The sequence below is a fragment of the Populus trichocarpa genome, chromosome 4 (genome assembly GCF_000002775.5).
Source record: "Populus trichocarpa isolate Nisqually-1 chromosome 4, P.trichocarpa_v4.1, whole genome shotgun sequence".
NCBI lineage: Eukaryota > Viridiplantae > Streptophyta > Magnoliopsida > Malpighiales > Salicaceae > Populus > Populus trichocarpa.
This window is the reverse complement of record NC_037288.2, coordinates 17,744,795-17,763,993: the sequence shown is the minus strand read 5'-3', so window position 1 is coordinate 17,763,993 and position 19,199 is coordinate 17,744,795. Positions and strand designations below refer to the sequence as shown.

General features: G+C 34.5%; 3 protein-coding genes and 1 non-coding gene across 4 annotated transcripts; 2 read left to right on the top strand and 2 right to left on the bottom strand.

The window, feature by feature from the left end:
• Window positions 1-345: 345 nt before the first annotated feature.
• LOC7469999 (aureusidin synthase) lies at window positions 346-2,759 on the top strand. The gene is made up of 2 exons (XM_006384445.3): window positions 346-729; window positions 893-2,759. The coding sequence occupies exons 1-2, from the start codon at window positions 620-622 to the stop codon at window positions 2,544-2,546; spliced, it is 1,764 nt and encodes a 587-aa protein (XP_006384507.3). The 5' UTR covers window positions 346-619; the 3' UTR covers window positions 2,547-2,759.
• A 5,229-nt stretch (window positions 2,760-7,988) lies between these two features.
• On the bottom strand, window positions 7,989-10,535 carry LOC7469998 (laccase-11). Its single transcript, XM_024599245.2, has 6 exons — window positions 10,385-10,535; window positions 10,108-10,259; window positions 9,772-10,016; window positions 9,545-9,673; window positions 8,408-9,331; window positions 7,989-8,322 (listed from the first exon to the last, which is right to left on the bottom strand). The coding sequence occupies exons 1-6, from the start codon at window positions 10,496-10,498 to the stop codon at window positions 8,192-8,194; spliced, it is 1,695 nt and encodes a 564-aa protein (XP_024455013.1). The 5' UTR covers window positions 10,499-10,535; the 3' UTR covers window positions 7,989-8,191.
• A 2,156-nt stretch (window positions 10,536-12,691) lies between these two features.
• Window positions 12,692-14,481, bottom strand: LOC7461226 (putative pectinesterase 11). The gene is made up of 5 exons (XM_024599293.2): window positions 14,140-14,481; window positions 13,837-13,996; window positions 13,517-13,705; window positions 13,171-13,406; window positions 12,692-13,013 (listed from the first exon to the last, which is right to left on the bottom strand). Exons 1-5 carry the CDS (start codon window positions 14,376-14,378, stop codon window positions 12,812-12,814), a joined length of 1,026 nt encoding a protein of 341 aa, XP_024455061.1. The 5' UTR covers window positions 14,379-14,481; the 3' UTR covers window positions 12,692-12,811.
• A 1,776-nt stretch (window positions 14,482-16,257) lies between these two features.
• LOC112327393 (small nucleolar RNA U30) lies at window positions 16,258-16,340 on the top strand. The gene has a single exon (XR_002981609.1). It is a non-coding gene; the product is annotated as a small nucleolar RNA U30 (small nucleolar RNA).
• Window positions 16,341-19,199: the final 2,859 nt, after the last annotated feature.

The window sequence follows — 19,199 nt, the reverse complement described above, 5'->3', positions numbered from 1 at the left end:
GAGCACCAAATCAAGTTTAAAAGCACTTGTGAGTTGTGACTATGAACCGTCCTGGTCTTGCTTAGATTAACAGTATAGTTGATCGCAGCGTGGCTCGGGATCCGACACAAGTTATGCCGACAAAATTAGCGGTCGTGACAGAATACGCACTCAGCATTTATACAGCACATATAGATCCGTGGAGGAAAGAAGCTCTAAAAAAAGTGGATGCCATAAATGCGCAGGCGGGTCATTATAATTAATGATAAATTGGATGCTTGTACTGATGCAGACAAGTCGTACATAAATTAAGGTCCCGGCAACTTAATTGTGTTCTTAATCTCAAAAAAGCAAAAAAAATTGATAGTAATCTTAGACTACAGTCCAAACGTTAACCCTGCATGTTTGTTTCTCTTTGTACATCAATTTGAGTACATAAATTGCTAAACCTTGTTATCCTTTCTTCTTGATTTTTTATATAGCCTCTGACTTATTTACTTCTATCTCAGTCGAGGCAGAATTGCATTTGTATAGCATTAAAGAGGCATGGTCTGGGTAACGTTAATATCCCCTCATCAATTATTATTTTTTTTGCTTAACAGGTTAGAGCATACTGGGAGGAGTGTAGGATTTTCCGAGCATGGAAGCAAAGAAATTGGGCCTGGTCCTCGGCATAATCACTATTGTGGCAGCTTTTACTCGGATTCTTCATATCCTTGAAGCACCGGAAGTCCAGCATGCGCTTTTGGGGTAGGTTTTTCTTCTTCTTTTTTAATGGTGCTTGTCACCTCAAGCCACTTTCTCTCAATTAGCTAATGCAATGTCACTCTTCCTTTATTTTCCTTTTATTGTTGGTGGTTCGACTACATGCTTTCCGAATGCAAAATCTCTAATAAGTTGCTAATACTTGCAGGGAATTCAATTTCATAATCCCAGGCATGCTAAAACTAGCCTCGTCTCCGGGGAAGGATCAACAGGAAAAACCTCTAGTTATTTTGCCAAATTTAACATCGTGCCATGAATCTATGGGTCGCTCTGATCTTCCTGTTTACTGCTGCCCACCAATGAATCAATCAAATGTTGCTATTATTGATTTCCAATTTCCTGATCCTTCATTGCCTTTGCGTGTACGACGGCCAACCCATCTCCTCGACGACAACTATATTTCCAAGTACAAGAAGGCTATAACCATAATGAAGTCTCTTCCAGACACTGATCCTCGGAGTTATACTCGTCAAGCCAATCTGCACTGTCTGTTCTGCACAGGAGCATATAACCAGCAGGGCTCCAATTCTCCACTTAACATCCACAGATCATGGCTGTTCTTTCCCTGGCACCGTATGTTGATCTATTTCCACGAACGTATCCTTGGAAGTCTCATAGGCGATGACACATTTGCTTTGCCATTCTGGCCTTGGGACATTCCTGAAGGAATGGTGATTCCTGAAATGTACATGAAGGCTCCATTTTTCCATGAAGCACGTGACTTTTCCCACTTTCCACCAAGTGTGGTTGATTTAGACTACAGTTGTACTACGCCTAGCAGTGAAGACTACAGATGCTTCGAGAGTGGGTTAGGACCTGAAGACCAAGTTCACACCAACTTGGTGATGATGTATAACCAAATGGTAGCAGGTGCAAAGAAGATGGAACTCTTCATGGGCTGCCCTTATAAGGCAGGGGAGGGAGGGTCTTGCAATGGGCCTGGCACCATAGAACTAGCCCCTCACAACACTGTGCACAAGTGGGTAGGGAGCAATTTGAATCCGGGAAGCAGGGAGGATATGGGTGTCTTTTACTCTGCTGCTAGAGACCCTATTTTCTATCCACACCATGCCAATATCGATCGTCTTTGGGACGTTTGGAGGACGCTCCATGGGAACAAGGTTATCACTGATCCTGATTGGCTAGACTCTTCCTTTTTCTTTTATGACGAGAAATTGCAGCTCAATAGAATCAAAATTCGCGATGTGCTGAGTATCAGAAAGCTGCAATATGCGTATGAGAAGGTCGATTTCACATGGCTTAATAACCGTCCTAAGCCTTCTGTTCCACTAGAAGTCGCCCGTAACATACTAAGGATGAGGCAAAATGCGAAGCAGCAGCAACTGCAACGGAACGACATTCTATCCTCTAACTTCAGTCCCCATGGCCGATTTCTAGACGCTACCTTAAGAACAAGGGTCAATAGGCCAAAAGTCCGAAGAACCAAAAAAGAGAAGGAAGAAGAGGAAGAGATCCTGGTTGTGCATGGAATTGATATCCCAGAGGAAAGATATGTTAAGTTTGATGTTTATGTTAATGTCGTTAATGAGACGATTATGAATCCGAGGTTCAGGGAATTTGCAGGAACCTTTGTTCACATTGATCCGGGCGTGACCAGGGTAGCAAGGGAGAGCAATATTGAAGTTTTCAGAAAGAAGACTGATCTGAAGTTGGGGATCTCGGAACTGTTAGAAGATTTGGAGGCAGAAGGAGATGAAAACATATGGGTGACATTGTTGCCGAGGAGTGAAGGCTGCATCAACACGACAGTTGATGGGTTAAGGATTGAGTATATTAGATAAATAAAGCTTCCTTTCTTTCTTCTCTTTCTTCCTTGTTTTTTTTCACCCTCGATTTGAATTCTAAATTTGATGCTATTCATGTGGTTACAATGATAGATGAGTGATTGTCTTTGTAGTATCGAGGGGGGAGGATGTAGTTCTGCCTTTTCGCAGTCTGCATTTCTTCGTTGTTTTTGTTTTTGTCTGATAAATTATAATATTACTAATTGTTTTTGTTTTTGTCTGATAAATAATTGATTGATGATGGGTTTTTTTTAATGTCATTCCATTTTTATCCTGACTATATATATATTTAGTAAATTAAATGTTTTATTTTGAGTAAACTTGAAAATAGTAAAGAATAATAAGAGAAAATGAGTGGAAAAAATAGGGGTGAGCAAAAAAACCAAAAAACTGATTAAACCAAGAAAACTGGAAAAAAATAACCCAAAAAACCGAACCGTGAAAAAAAACCGATTAGAATTTTGAAAAAACTGATTGGTTCGGTTCGGTTTTGGTTTTATAAGCCAAAAACCAAAAAAACCGAACCGAACCCAAACAGAAAAAAATCGGAAAAAAACCCGAGCCAAACCGGTTTGAACCAGTTTAAATGTTGGGTTGTCACAAACCATAAACCGTCTAATTTTTCCAGCCCCCAACAGTACTTCACACAAACTATCAGTAAAAAATCTTCAAAATCCATATTTAAGAAAGAGGGATTGATATGCCTAGAGTGCTACCTCTTTATTTTGTGATTTATATAGTTTTTCTGTTTAATAGACAACTTTTTTAAAAAAATAAGAGGCATAATTTTATATTTATAGAGAATTTTAAAAACTCTATAAATAGAAAAATATCTATTTGACCCTTAAATAACATCCATATATTATTTAAAGATAATTTTATAAATTTAATCAATCAAGTCTCAACTTGATTATTCTAGGACTAGAATTATAATCCCTGAATTAAATACATTCTAATGCTTAATTTCTAAAATTATTTCCAATCAAGTCACACATAATTAATTATCCCAATTTAATTTTTGACTAATAATTTTTATTGTGCGTGACCAATTAGGTTTCTAATATATTGGCCTAAATATAAATTATAATTATAAATAAATAAAATTAAATAAATCAAACAATTTAATTTATTATCAATTCAATAATTGATTAATTTATATTTGAAAATCAAATGCACCGTCTAGCAACGTGTCATGATCCCCCGAATATTATGAAAGTTATAAGTGGTTTGACTTAACCTTTCAATGACCGGTTTCTCAATGTAATTATTATCCTTTCATCAATAATGTTTCAATTTAAACATTTTAGTATGAAGTGTGCCTACCGTGTCAAATCATATTTGTTCACAACATTATAGTCATTGATCATTTGAATAATACTTGAAATTCTTTTCAAATTTCATTTCACTTTGCGCAAGAATTTAACAATCAATATTATTTGAGAACATGTGGAACATTTTCTCTAATTCACTTAGGGTGATGAATTCTCTCTTGATCACTCGAAAAACCTTCATATAGTTTATGTTATATCAAATGTTTGCATATTTGTTACATTTACCAATATAACATGTAACAAGATTAAAACATGACACTCCAACACTCTTTATATTAGGAAAGTCATAAATTTAAGGATCACATACACAACCGTCACGTGAGTTTTTTTATAGACACATGTGATATCTTTATATATATAATTCTCATGCGAGTCAGTTTAGTGTACACGTTTTATGACAAGAACCTACATATTAGTTCTAAGTATCCCTTATACCTCAGCTTATAAGAATAATTACTTTCTTTTATAAAAGAAATAACATAATACGTATTAGTCTTTACGGTTTTAATGAATGTCAAGTATTTAAGAGAGTATCGACCATGAACATTTTAGAAACAATACTTTGATGCAATAGAAATCTCATAATTATAACAACTTTATGATTTTCTTTGTAAAATATTTTTATCTTATGAACTTTATTTTAATTTACTCTAAATTCATAAATATAATATTAGATTTATTAATATAATATAATATTAAATATTAAAGATAAATTAAATATTTATTAACAATAAATATATATGTATATAAATATAATAATATCGTATATAATCAACTGATTGAATTATTAAACTAACACAAAAATTTGTATGCTCTTTAGGCTTCCAAATCTTGGTTTAACACCACTTGCTTCACCCATGGCGCCTCCCTTCTCACCTCCATGGTAAACAAACACAAAAAAAGATATTATTGATTTGATTACTGATTTTATTTTTGTTGTGTAAATTTACAGGTTGCTATATTAGCAGAGCTATCGGGATCTGGCAAGGCATCTGATGTTTTATTGATGATGTATTTTTCCTTTTTGGGTCTTGGTGTGCTATGCATTTTGCGCAGGCTATTCCAAAATCTTCCAAGAGGCCTAGAAATGGCAGGATATATACCAGCATTGGTTAGGAAAAAGAGAGCTTAATTTAACCTTTTTACTGGCAATGTTGCTCACCTTTTGATTGATTTTTAGCTGTGAACTGTAATGTTACAAGTGCCATGTGAGGTGAGGTGCAACATTTGATCTTTTGTAATGATTCGATGCCACTGATGAGCATGATATTTTTTTTCTTTGCCTGGTTAGAAACTCAGATTCTTGTGGTATTTTTCTGTTTGAAACTTTGAATTATGTGGCATTAAGCTTTCCTTTCATCGGCAATTTTCATTTCAATAATTTTTTTGAAGCACCTTGGGACTTCCCAAGCCAATTCTTAGACACCGAAACCCTCAGGCCCCCTGTGTTCATCCATCTGGTGAATCTGTTTAGCGTGAGGGGGGGAGGGGAGGAGCTAAGGCATTTCTTCGACTTTTTGGGACAGTCTCGAGGGACCTCCTCTACAAGTATAATTACAGATTGCATTAAACAGTAAATTGAGCTTCCTTTCCTGACTCGATGATAAGCCTCATTTTATGACAGACCCTCATTTCGATAGACACCCAAAATGTCTTCTTGATATCATTAACCTTACCTCCATTTGTTTCTGTTAATCCCAACGGAAAAGAAAATAAAGCAAGAACAAACCAGAAAGTGATAAAAAGAACCGCCTCATCCCTTACAGACCTGTGTTTCTCGCCACTTACCAGGGATTGAGAACTACTACCGCAGTTACATACATTATTGAAGTTCTTTCAGATGTATCGTTTGGGCCTTGGATTTACTTGGAAGGTCATGTCTTGAAGCCATGTATTGGATTCAACTAGATTAGCAATTTGGTTGGAAATATGCTATTAATACACATCTGCTGAAGTTACATGTATATATGCCTTTAGAATATTACTAGCTTTTTCACCTGCGGTATATTACGGATCAGTTCATTTTTTTTTCAATCTAAAAAAATAATGTGAGGATGTTAGGAATTTAAAAATTCCATAATAGCCAAAATACTAAATACTTAAAATTAAACAATATATTAGATTGATTCAGGTCAACAATGATTAATATGTGAAACTCACAATCTAGGATATAGAATTATGATAAAGCCATGAAACCCATATTGAAACAAATTAGACGCCCAATTATAATAAACCAAATATCAAAGGTTGAAAGCAAAAAAATAATTTAAAAAATATTAAAAAAAAATGACTCGAATAACTTATATCGGTGGTCAGATGCTGCAAGCCAAACTAATTTTTTTTTAATGTAAAAAGAACAAAGTTAAGGCAACACTAGGATTTCTAAAGAAGTAAAATAAATTTGAGACCCAAGCTATTGAGTTTAATAAGTTCGATTAATTTAATAACATAAAAAAAACCATAATTTAATAACATTAAAAACCAAGCAAGCCATGACAATCTTCTAAAATCGGGTTAATATTTCAAAATCATAATCTGTGAAATATCAGATTTGGACTCAATTAAAAAGCCTAATTTACAACCAATTTAATGTTGAAGGATAAAATAAAAAAAAAATCAATCTATTAGGTTTATTGAGAATTAAACTTCATAATTTATTTTAATTTACTTTCTATTAGGTTATCTCAACCTTATAACCTGAAGATATTGCTTAACGGGTTAATCTAAGTTGACTCGGGTTGTTTTTTGTGTTTTTTTAATTAATTTTGTTTTTCAATTTTATCATTCAATGTTGGATCGATTGGGAATTGAGATTCATAATTTTATTTTATTTGATTTCTATAGGGTTATCTCAGTCTCATGACTAGGATCATGGGTTTGACAGGTTAACTTGAGTCTTTTTATTTTTTATTTTTTTATGAGGTTATCTAGGTTTCATGACCCGGATCACGAGTCCTTCAACATTGGATTTTTTATTTACTAGCTAGGTTGTCCCAGTTTCACGACCTGGGTCGCGAGTTTGACAGATTAACTCAGTGTACTCATTTTTTTTCTTTTTCTTAATTGACTCCCCCTAATTTCATCATTTAATATCGAGTTGATTAGGAATTAGGCTCCATGATTTGTTTTATTTTGCTTTTTATTATGCTATCTCGACCTCATGACTTTGAAATAGTGTCTAGCAGATTAACCCAGGTTGATTCAAGTTGTTTTAGTGTCATTTTTTAATTGATTTTTTTTTAAAAAAAATTATCATTCAACATTGGATCGATTAGCAATTGAGTTTTATAATTTATTTTGATTTGATTTATATGGGGTTAACTCAGTCTCATAATCAAGGTCGCGAGTTTGGTAGGTTAACTCGGGTTAAATTGGATTTTTTTTTTAATTTCTATGAGATTATCTCGGTCTCATAACTCGGGTCCCATGTTTGCGCAGATTAACTCCTGTATTTTTTTATGTTCTTTTTTTAACTGATTTCTTTTCTTAATCTCAATCCTTCAATATTGGACTAATTAGGAATTGAACTTCATAATTTATTTTGATTTGATTTTTTATGGGGTTATCTTGATCTTATGATCCGAGTCGCGAGTTCAGTATGTTAACGTGAGTTTTTTTAGGTCCTTTATTTATTTATTTTTCTCAATTTTATCATTCAACATTGAGTTGACTAGGAATTGGGCTTCATAATTTTATTTTATGTTTTTATTTTTATTATATTGGGTTATCATGATCTCATAACTCAGATCTTAGATTTTGTATATTAACTCTAGTTGTTACAAGTCAATCTAATATATTATTATTTTAATATTAAAAAGAATATCTTTTTAAAATTCTTTTGATTTAAATTATGTTTTTATTGGTCGTTCATATTATTTTTGAACCTGTCAAGTAAATTGGATTATATTAGATTATATTAAGTCAATCTCCTCATTAATTAAGTTTTTTTTCACTATAAAAAAACATTAACAACGTAAAAACATTTTGTTTTACATTAAAAAAATAATAATTGATTCAACCGTAGCGAAATGCAAATTAATTATCTGGTCATGACCTAAAAGAAACCAAAATCAAGCGGTGCTAATCTGCTAGGCTTAACTGGTGGGGCTATCATGAAAAAGAAATTTATTCAACAATAACAAGTTTCAATTACAAAGAATCCGAAACAATAGCTTAATTCAGTTCTCCCATTTACACTTGGCGGCTCTTTCAGCAATCGAGAAATTGTCACATGGAGATTGTAAACTCAAAAGGAGTGTTAGCCATCCTTTTCAAACATTTAATTTAAATTGAGATGTTTGGTTCTGAATGCTAGCAAGGAGGAAGATCCTTAGGTGGAGGCAAGATTGACTGATCTGGACCTACTCCATCCTCGACGACAAATGCTGTTTTCAATCCCCAGCTTGTGTGTAGCTCCAAATGACAGTGCATGAACCATACCCCTGAAAAGTAATAAAACACTTTGGATGACTAAAGAACAAGAAAAACCATGTTGAAGTCCATATGGTTATGCACTACTATATGTACCTGGATTATCTGCCTTGAACCTTATAGCAGTCCATCCACCAGTAGGCACCCCAACTGTGTTTCTCTCGGGAGGATCAACCAAGTTAAATTTTGCTGGGTCCTTTTTAGGGTCAAAGTTTCCAATTCCAGTTCCAACAACGAAGAAGTTGTAACCATGAAGGTGGAAAGGGTGTGATTCGACAGTGAGAAGATTGGTGTCTTGTAGTACCAATTGCACAGTTGAATTATAGACAATTTTACTAAGCCTTGTGCCTAGTGTAGTGCCGAGGTTTGCAGTGAGTGGTACACCAGTGTAATTGAATGGTGATGGAGGGTTATCTGGGAAATCTAACCTAAATATTCCCTTGGTGTTAAAGTAGTGAGCTTGAAGGAGGCCAATTTGGGGCATTACAAAAGTGATGTTGTTTAAGGAAGCAGTGAGTCGTGTTCCATTTAAGCAGGATGGGCATGGATTTATTCCTAAACCAATTGTGTAAAAAAGATGCCTGTCAACTTTAAGAGGCACATTTGCTGGGAATTGTGGAGAGTTTAGGCTTCTAAGCTTGGCATTGTAGCTAAGTGCGAAAGCAGTGTCATTTGGTGCCGGTAGCTTGGGAAGGATAGGGATTACAGTGTTTGGGATGCCTTTATACTGCAGTATAGCAGTGGCAGTTTTGTTGTCTACAGTAAGTGGAGCGTCCATGAAAGGCCTAGCAGCCATGAAATATCTGTTCGGTGATTGCGTTGCTTGAACAAGAACATTTGTGGTTTGTCCTGGTGCAATCAGTACTGCTTGAGTGGTAAAATGTTTGGTGTAAACTGCATCAACTTCTACCACAGTCATGTTGTGACCAGCGATTGCAAAGAAAAGCTCATCGTTGAGTGCAGCATTGATGATTCTCAAGAGGTATGTCTTTCCCTGTTCAACCTCCATGGCAAATGTATCTGCCAAAAGAAAGAGAAAGATAGCGCATGATAACAAAGAGGTGATCTTAATATACAACATTCTAGAAAATTGTTCTCTTCTAAGAATTTGATGGTATACTGGTTTCTTGTAAACTGTCTTGGTGTGTACTCCATATTTGTGAAAAAGCCTTAGAAGATTTTGGAAAATCCATTGATGCTTAACACAGGACTAGGATCAAAATATTTGCTTACGTTTCTCAGAGCATGGGAAGAGCGTCCCTGGCTTCCCATTAATGGTATGCGCGTCAGATGCATTTGGTGGCAATCCCAGCTTGCTCCCTTGTTTTTCAATCTCTTCAACATCATTGTTCCACCATTCGCCTACATATTTTCAAATTGTACAAAAATCAATTGTATTAAAAATGTAAACATCTTGGACAATAGGAGTTCATTAATCAAGTTGTTCATTTCTGTCCCACCTAAAATTATGGTTTCTTCCCTATGAGGCTGAGGGAAAGGAAATGGGGTTCCTGGTTTTGGCATGATAACAATGGCACCATAGACAGTAGCCCTTAGCCAAAAGATATGTGCATGCCACCACAATGTTCCTCTTTGCCCTGTTACATTAAAATCATAGGTGTAACTATGTCCTGTCTTGATTGGACATTGTGTTATATAAGCAGGTCCATCTGCCCAGCCATTACGAAATTGCTTAAGCCCATGCCTGCAAAAACCAGCATTTATTCCATCAACAAAATAAGATCTTTCACACAAATTCATAAGGTTGCAAACATACATCTATTCATTGATCATACCAATGAATAGACATGTTGTATTTCGCGTGGTTAGTGACATTCACTTGAACTCTGTCTCCTTCTCTAACATATACAGTTGGCCCTGGAAACCTTCCGTTTACTGTGACAATCGGCTTGGCATGACACAGCCTGCTAACATTTTTCACTTGAATCTGGAAAAAATTGAAAAAAAAAACATCAAACTGGTATGAAATTTTCACAAGAAAGAAAAAGCGTGTAAAACGCTAGTATTAATTTTTAAGCACTTTTCATAAATAAATAAATAAAAAATACTAACATCAAACAGGTATTTCTTAACAGCAGCTTTGGCCGGATGAGAAATGAATCCAATTAAGCAGAGTAAGAGAAAATAATAACCCAAACAAAAACTTTTAGACAACGCTGCTGCCATTCTGAATGTTTTGAATGCAGTGTGAAATGTTCTTCGATGAGACAGAGTTGAAATCCATTGATATATGTATATATAGTAATTGAAAGAGGCTAAGACAGAAGCTTGTAGAGGGAGGTGGTGTTGTTGAATTAGGTAGAGGATGACTGCAGGTTGCATACAAAAGCTTTAAGGAAAATACTGATAGGGACTTTCAGAGTACCAATTCAGCTTGAAAAGGAGACTAGTAAATCCACAGTTTTTGTTTGAAATATTAGTAATATATACACACGAGCATGAGAGCTACCTTAAGCCAAATATTTCTACTCTGAGCTTTACTGTTAAGGAAAGAGATCAAATTTTGTTCTCCTTTTCCCTTACTATTTTTCATGGGGGTATAGAGTTCCCATTTGGAATGTTACGTACATGTTAATGGGTACAGGAGAATTTTTACACCCACAAGGTCTGTGAATCAGAACTGTTGTTGGATGGTGCAGTAACTCCAGCACAATCACTGACCTCTGTAGCTGGTTCATGCCCATGTTATCATTTTTTAATCGTTTGGTCTTATTAGTCTCAAAGTTTTTCTTCTTTTTTACCATTTTCTGGAATAGCTAGCTTTTAATCTATGCACCTGAGTTTTACTTCGCTAGGTTTGGCACGCCATGCTGATCTTCGTTATGGTATAACCGAAAGGTTTGGAAGCTAACTCCAACTAGACTAAGCTTTGTAAATGTGATCAGACTAGTCATGAAACAACTAAACAAGAACCTTGCTTGTGAGTGATTATGTGTTTCTTTCTATTTGTTGAATATTATTTCGGTTGTGATATTAACTGCTCAAATTAGGAGGAATTGATTTCTTTAAAATGCAGCACCCTTTATACGTAGAGGCAGCTCCTTCAAGTCTCAACATAATCTTTGTTTATAGCCACCGATTTTTTGGTGAGCTTTCGTCATGTGTCTTGGTTTGTTGAATAATTTTGCTCCTATTATTTTGTGAAGCTTCTTATATATACATGCGATAATTGAACCTTCGAGCGGCCTCTGTTAAGTATAAGCTACACAACATTCATGATGGTGCCATATTATCATCTCAATGAGCATTAGTCAATAGTAAAACATTTATCAATCGAAAGAAAACTTAAATCACATGTTGATCATTCCTAAAATTTAAGATGATTAGGAATGAGGATGATATGTTTGATAAGTGATTAGTTTTTTAATTCAAGCAATTCGATCCAATCTCCCTTGCAGGGTATCTAACAACTTGATATAAAAAATATAGGTGGTTGGTAGCAAATAATGCATGATAAGCCAAGATGACCGATAGCTATGATAGTAACGGATGGTGTCTGGTAAACCAAAACAACCAATAGTTGTGATAGTAGCAGGTAATGCCTAGCAAACAAAAGTGATTGTTAGTTGGTACTTGCAAAAAGTTTTCTTTGATGGACGTGAGGACTCTCCGATAGTAAAGTCAGTAAGTTTGCAGAAAAAAAAACTACAATGATATTTTAGAAAAATAAACTCTGAAAATATATATGCTGAAAATATTAAGAATGAAGAGATTGTGAAACTTGATTTTGAAGGATTCATTGTGTATTTATAGCCTATAAATCTTGTCTTTTTGTGGAGATGAGAGGCTAAAATATAATTTCATCCTTGTGATATTTGAAGTTGTATTATACTTAAAATAATATGTATTTGATCAGTATAAAATACTGAAGGACTCGCGTGAAGTCCTAGAAAAAATCCTTAAGGAAGTGTTGGGCTCAGAGCTCGCACTCAAACCTACAGGATGTTGGATTCGGGGTGTGTGCCTAAGCCCACAGGGGGTGCTAGGGTATGTGCCCAGCACCCCAAGAAATTAGGTGATGAATCGAGACGTTATGCCTGAATCCAGTAATGGTTGTTGGTGCACCCAACACCCCCAATTAATTAGGAGGGTACTGCTAGTGCGTCGAGCACCCCTAACTCTTGTTGGGCGTGATACGCCCAACAAGGTGTCACACCTAGCGAGGCTTTTTTATTGGGCGTAACAACATGCTCAACATGGCTCGAGCCACCATGTCTAAATTCATATATAGTTTGAGCATGGTAGCTTGAATTCAAAGATGATGTTTTTTTCACTTTTTAGGTGATTTTTGAACCCACATAAGAAGATTTTTAGTTCCATTTTATTTGTTTTCATCACTTAATAAATAACATCTCCTCATGAAAAGGATAAATGAAAGAATATATTCAATGTAAGAATAACATAATATTAATGGTATCCATTACATACAAGGAATTGATGACAGGAGTGCGAATTGGCAACAGCTTTTACGTTTTGAAATCACAATTTGCTGCCAGGCTTAATAATGGTAGAGCCTCGTTTGAAGGAGGTTGGTGCAGGTCTGAGCCAACTACTCCCTCCGATCATGTCTTTGGTTAACAAGGGTGCAGCATCGTCATTGGACAGGCTCTGTGACCATCCAACCCTCTTAGATCTATCAGCTCCAGGACCATAACACTTGTATTCGGCGTAGAACACCGTACTATAATGGAAATTGAACAAACAGAACTAAAAATGTTAAAAAAGCATTCTACTCATTAATTAATGAACACAAAAATCATGTTACGAATTGTAAGGATATTAATTAGTATTTTGTTGTTAGATTCTGACATGAATGTGTCAGCAGAACACCCACGTACCTATGCTTGCTTGGGTCAGCCCAATCATCCCACCCTGCAGGAGCTATCACACCTGACATGTAAGTGAAGGCATACAGCACCCTAGAATAAGCACCCCATGGCCGTCCTAGAAATGTAGTTCCGGCACCGGTGATTTTGCAACCCAAGAAGACAAGGCCAGTATTCTCAGATGCCAAGTTCCTATGTTGAGCGGTAATAGATCCATTATTTGTGGAAATTGAATGTAAATGACACCTCTGCAGAAAAGAAAAATGTACGAGTGAAAAAATTTTCTTTTCGGTTGCTAGTTCTTTTGGGTTTTAATCTGTAGAAACATTAGTTTAAGCAGAAATAATGTTGTGCTCACTTCAAAGAGCGAAGCAGCATTTCCGCATATGAAATCTGTGGCTCCTTCAATGTAGCAATTGCTATAATAATGTGATCCAGTGTCGTCGAGGAGAGTATCCTGATAAGAAAGAATCCTGCAACCATAGAATGCAGCTCTATCTCCTGACACCCTTAGTGCAACAGCTTTGCCTGCGCTTCCAAATGTATTCTATTGACAATAATCAAGATAAAAAGATATCAGTCAAAATTCCTTAACATATATAGTAACATTTAGCAGCTTTGTCAAGTTTCTACCACGCAAATTAAGAAAATGAAAGGTAATACAAAGCAGCTAAGTACCTGAATAGTGAGATATCGACCAACAAAATCAGAAGCCAGTACAGTTAGTGTAGGAGACTCCATTATGTTCCCACCATCATTCCATGTTATTATAGTGTCTGAAGGCTGTGTGCCACTCAATGTTATGAAGGGCTTATCGGCAGGAACAACAATCTTTTCTCTGCTTAAGCACAAATTATATATTGACACAAAATTAAAAATAATACCGAGACAAGCTCATTAGAAACATATAATAATCACGTTTTAAGCATCACTGGATAAAATAACATCAGTTAGAACATAAACTAGCACTTAAGCTCAAACCTGTAAGTTCCTGGCTTAACCCAAATGAAAACCAATTCAGAGTTATTAGATGGAACAGAGTCAATGGCATCTTGTATCTTCTTAAAATCTCCTTTACCAGACTGTTCAACCCTTATCAGAATAGCAGTTGACATGTCTATTGATCCAGTGGTAGCGGCAGACATGAGGGAAAGTAAAGCAAAATGAGCTAAAATCACAGCAATATAAGCTGCATAAACCTTCATTGTAGCAGAACCCATGTGAGCATGTGATTGATCACTTTTCTTCGTCTCGGAGGCAGTGCAGAAAATTAAAATTTCACAAAACAATGGTTTAATTAGTTTAAGAATCAATCAAAGGTACTTGATTTATATATATATACTGTTCAGAGAATTTCAATGGTTCTAATTATACGTTTTATCCAAATGAAGGTCAATGAAACTGGCGGCCAGCGGCCGTTTTCTCACTAGTGAAGCTTAAAGATGATGATCTTAGCATAAATATGCAGGCGAATTACAGAGGAATTATTGTAATTGCCAGCGGACAAAGCTTGACATGCACGGATTATTTGTTTTTGAAGTTGTACTGTATCGTGTTACATGGCGGCCTAAATCAATGTTCATACAATCCATCCAATTTAGTCCATAAAATTAATATTTTTTAATAGAGTTTTTCATTGATTTACAAGAAGAATGCATGCTCTAGCTACACATCCTATAACGTGAAAATACGGCCGCCAACTTTTAGTAGAGCCCAGCAAATAATTTTAGTAGTTTTTGGATAGGCGGCTGAGAACAGGAAAAACAGTTAGATTGGGTTAAGATTACTCTTCTTTACAAAACGAAAATATTTTCATCAAGAAGCTAACGCGTAATTCACATTAAAAATTATTAGTTATAAATTAAATTAAAATGATTTAACTAAATATAATTTAATTAAAATATTTTTTAGAAATTAAAAAGTAGAATATAATTAATACATGCATGGATTATATTTTTAGACCTAGAAAAATCAAGTAAGAACTTGATTATGTTAATTTCTAAAACTATCCTAAATTAATATATGAATATTATTCAAGAGGTAAATTGATATTTTATTAATTTATAGGGTTTTTCAGATTTTTCTATAAATAGTAAGTCATGCCTTTTATTTTTGTGGTTGTCTGTTACATAGAAAAACTACGTAAACACAATATTAGAGCTAACATTCTAGGTATAACAATCTCTCTTTTAAATAGGGATTCATGAGATTTTTCACGGGTGATTCGTGTGGATTACCGTTGAAAGTCAGATAATTTGACAAGCTATAGTTTGCGACAACTCAGCCTTTAAGGAATTATTTAAAGCCAAAGAACATCAAATCTCTATATAATAAATTTCTAAATAACTCTAGATCTATCTAACAGGATCTTAGAAATTCTTGAATAATTTTGTTTTATACTTTGTGCTAGGTGTATAATATTCATGAACCCAACAATATATATATATATATATATATATATATATATATATATATATATATATAGCCACCCTTGATCTATTAACGTGACCTTCAAACAAAAGATAGAATAAACAGAGAAAAAGGCATGTTGAATTTTATAAACAAATGGAATCGTATCCTAAAAACTAGGGTTAGAAAGTCATTGCTGCGTGCGGCTGATTAGGTATAGACTTGGGTTTTATTCCTTGAATTTTTTCTTCATTCCTTCAAGCAACAAACACCTTGGGTGTTAGAGACGACTTTGTTTAGCCAAGGCGATACTTGATAGTTGTAATAAAGAGGGGGGAAAAAAAAGCAATATACAATGGATTTTAGTCAGGCCCAATATTATTGCTTTTTTCTCGGCCCACATTTATGGGCTATATTTAAGTCAGGCCCAAGATTATTGTTAAATGGGTTCACTGCGCCACTCCTGGTCAGATATCTACTAGGGAACTGAAAAGGGCATCCCAGTAATTATCTGATGTCCATTGTCCCATTAAAATCAGGGTATGCAAACCCTAAACCCTACATGCGTTGCTGTGGAAGATGTTATAAAAGTCTCTCCGCCCCTCTCTGCAAAATCATGATTTTATTCTTTCATTTTGATCTCTTTTGTTTCGCGTTTATACAAATCTGTCTATTTCGAAAGGGAGAAGGTGCTGTGATGATGAGACTATAATCTCGTTAATCTGATTTAACCATGAGGAAAAACCCTCTGATCCATTCTTCACTGTCTGAGCACCTTCTCTTTCTTTCCTAATTTTTCTTCTTTATTTTTTGCTTGGTAAGAAATCTTTTCCTGTGTTGCTTTTTCTTGAAAACAAAAAAACAAAAATCTCATGGTCAATACCTGACTTGGCTGGATCTTTCTTGCTTTTTGCTTGATTTTGGAGTTAGAATCCTCCATCATGTGGATGCTTAGTGTCTTAACAGATGGGATAATCGTTGTATCTATTTATCAGTGGATGTGTTCATGTTACAGGAAATGTAGAAATGTCCACAAGGAAGGCGATTGACTGGCCAGATAAGATGTTATTTTGAGTGGTAATTGTAGAATTCCTTAAAGACAGAAGTTCTAAGTTATCGTATGAGCAATTCATAATGGGATGGGCGTATAGTTCCAAAATTGTCTCGCCACAAATCAAAGTGATGGAGTCACAGCGGAAGCAAAGGAAATTCTTATGGGTAGGTGTCTATATAAACACTGAAAAAGATTGATATATTATTTTAAATACTTGGTTAACAAATTAATGGTGGTTCAAACGGAGCTTTCTTTTGAGTTTTTTTTTAATTACATTAGATTTTTATTTGATTTTATTTTTTTCAGCATTGTATTTTTTTTTTCTTCTAAAAATTGAGAATAATATAAATTATATTTTAAAATTTATCTAACTGCTTAACTTAATAATTTTTTAATATTATATTATAATTTTGATGACCGTTATGAATTTAAATTTTATTATTTTTATTTATTTAATAAAAATTAAATATGATGTAACGTGAACTGAAGTTTTTATTTTAAAAATTATATTAAAAAATAATAAAATTTAATTTAAAATCTCGACGACTAAGGAGAGAATGCTGAATAAAGTAGTTGAAGAATAAAGGAAAATCATAAAACAAATGAAAATTTGAAAAGTTCAGCGAAGAAGGGGAATTGAATATTGAATTCCTATGTATACTTATCTTGCGTGATAAGACTAGAGAGCGAGAGAGGCTCTTCCCGAAGGGCAACTTTATGGTCAAATCCAACATAGCCTAGAAAAAAAAATCATGGAATCCTCATGGTGAGAAACATCCTTCAGATTCTGCAATGCATCTTGGTGAGTCTTTTGACATGGTGATTTTTTTTATAAAAAAAAATTGTAGCCTTGGATATTTCCGTCATTAAATATATGTATTCTTTTTTATGACGTTATGTGACCTAAAAATAGTTCTAGGAAATTGAATTTGCTAAATTTTAAATTTATTTTTGTTTTTTTAGCATTGATGTAAAGAGCATAATCATAAACCTAATCCTATTCATCTGGCAACTTGTTAACATATAGCTTAATTAGATATGAATTTGAAATCAGAATGGATATTATCAAATCAAACTTGATTGGTTTATAAATCAATTCATAATTTAATTGATCTGGTAAAACTCGAATGGATTTCAACAAACTACCTCTAAGATTTTTTAAAATCTTTAAATTTAAAATAAAATTATTTTAACCCGTCAACTTTTTTAAAAAAAACCCATGCAAATCTGCGCAACATGTTATACTTAAATCTAGTTTAGAGAAAAATAAAATTCTAGTAAATGAAGAACAACCAAATAACTCTACAATTAAGGTACAACAAAATAATATTGATGTAAATACTACAAATAATAATAACCTATAAAATAATGATGAACCTAGAGTAGAAACAAACGATAATATGGTTGAAGAAAATATTGAATCAAAAGTAGAAATAGGAAATTGAATTTGCTAAATTTTGAATTTGTTTTTGTTTTCTTCATTTGTTTTTTAGAAATTTAATTTGCTAAATTTTGAATTTATCTATAGAGAATGATCTTTTAGTAAAGCTGGATTTTAAAATTTTGATTAGCCAATTTACATCTCAAAAAGCAAGAAAAATAGTTAAAAAAATAAAATAAAAATAAAAATATTATAAAAGACTTTGATTAAAGCTTTCTTTTGTCTCTCGCTCTTATAAACGGAAGGTGAAAAAGAAATTGGCATGAAATTAGCTTCTACCTTGGAGCCTAATACAAGTTTCAAGTGAAAATGGATCCATCAAGGAGTTGAAAAGAAGATGGGCCCATCAAGAAGCCCACAATATAAGAAAGAAGAAAAGTAGCATTGTGCTTCAGACACGCAAACACAGAGGGTGGAAAACTCAACTTAGCATCTAATATCAATTGAGTACCAAACTTTTGATTTTTTCAATTTCACCCTCACATGTAATCAACATTACCTGCCACCCCTCCATCCATCAATGTAATAGCAGTTATAAAGATTTCAACTTGCAAATATTCGTTAATTTTATTCATCTAAATATCAGAATAAACCCCAATTTATCCTAACACGTAATTTTAACCCCAAATCTCATAATAAATCTTTTTATTTATAGAAAAACTATTATAATTTTATGTTAAAAATGTCTCTTATTACAGATTGGTGTGTACTTTAACACCTTGAATGAAGGTCGTAATGGACACATGAATCTCTTAACCATAGTTTTGAAACCCGGACCGGCCCGGCGGGTCGACCCGGGCCTGGGACCGGTTCGGGTCTAAGCAAAAATCCGCTGGGGAGTTGGCCCGGCGGAACCCGGTCGACTCGGTAGGTCGACCCGGAACCCGGTCGACCCGGTAGGTCGACCCGGAACCCGGTCGACCCGGGTAAACCCGGTTGAGACCCGACCTGTTTTTATATATATATACACACACACGCATGTGAAACGACGTTGTTTTTGTTGCTTTTGCCTTTTACAATTGCTTTTGCCTTTTAGAAATCAGCTTGTGGTAGTGTTACAATTGGGAGATGGAGAAGACCTTGCTACTGCTGTTGATGGATATGGGGTTGCATCATATTCATAGAATTTGAAGAAGA

Coding starts and splice junctions, on each gene's coding strand:
- LOC7469998 (XM_024599245.2), bottom strand. CDS start 10,498: ATGGCAGCAGCGTTGTCTAAAAGTTTTTGTTTGGGTTATTATTTTCTC. Junction 9,674..9,771: donor GGAAGAAACCATAATTTTAG/GTGGGACAGAAA, acceptor GAAAATATGTAG/GCGAATGGTGGAACAATGAT. Junction 8,323..8,407: donor GTTCAAGGCAGATAATCCAG/GTACATATAGTA, acceptor ATTACTTTTCAG/GGGTATGGTTCATGCACTGT.
- LOC7469999 (XM_006384445.3), top strand. CDS start 620: ATGGAAGCAAAGAAATTGGGCCTGGTCCTCGGCATAATCACTATTGTG. Junction 730..892: donor GTCCAGCATGCGCTTTTGGG/GTAGGTTTTTCT, acceptor TAATACTTGCAG/GGAATTCAATTTCATAATCC.
- LOC7461226 (XM_024599293.2), bottom strand. CDS start 14,378: ATGGGTTCTGCTACAATGAAGGTTTATGCAGCTTATATTGCTGTGATT. Junction 13,706..13,836: donor GTCGATATCTCACTATTCAG/GTACTTAGCTGC, acceptor TATTGTCAATAG/AATACATTTGGAAGCGCAGG. Junction 13,407..13,516: donor ATGCTGCTTCGCTCTTTGAA/GTGAGCACAACA, acceptor TCTTTTCTGCAG/AGGTGTCATTTACATTCAAT.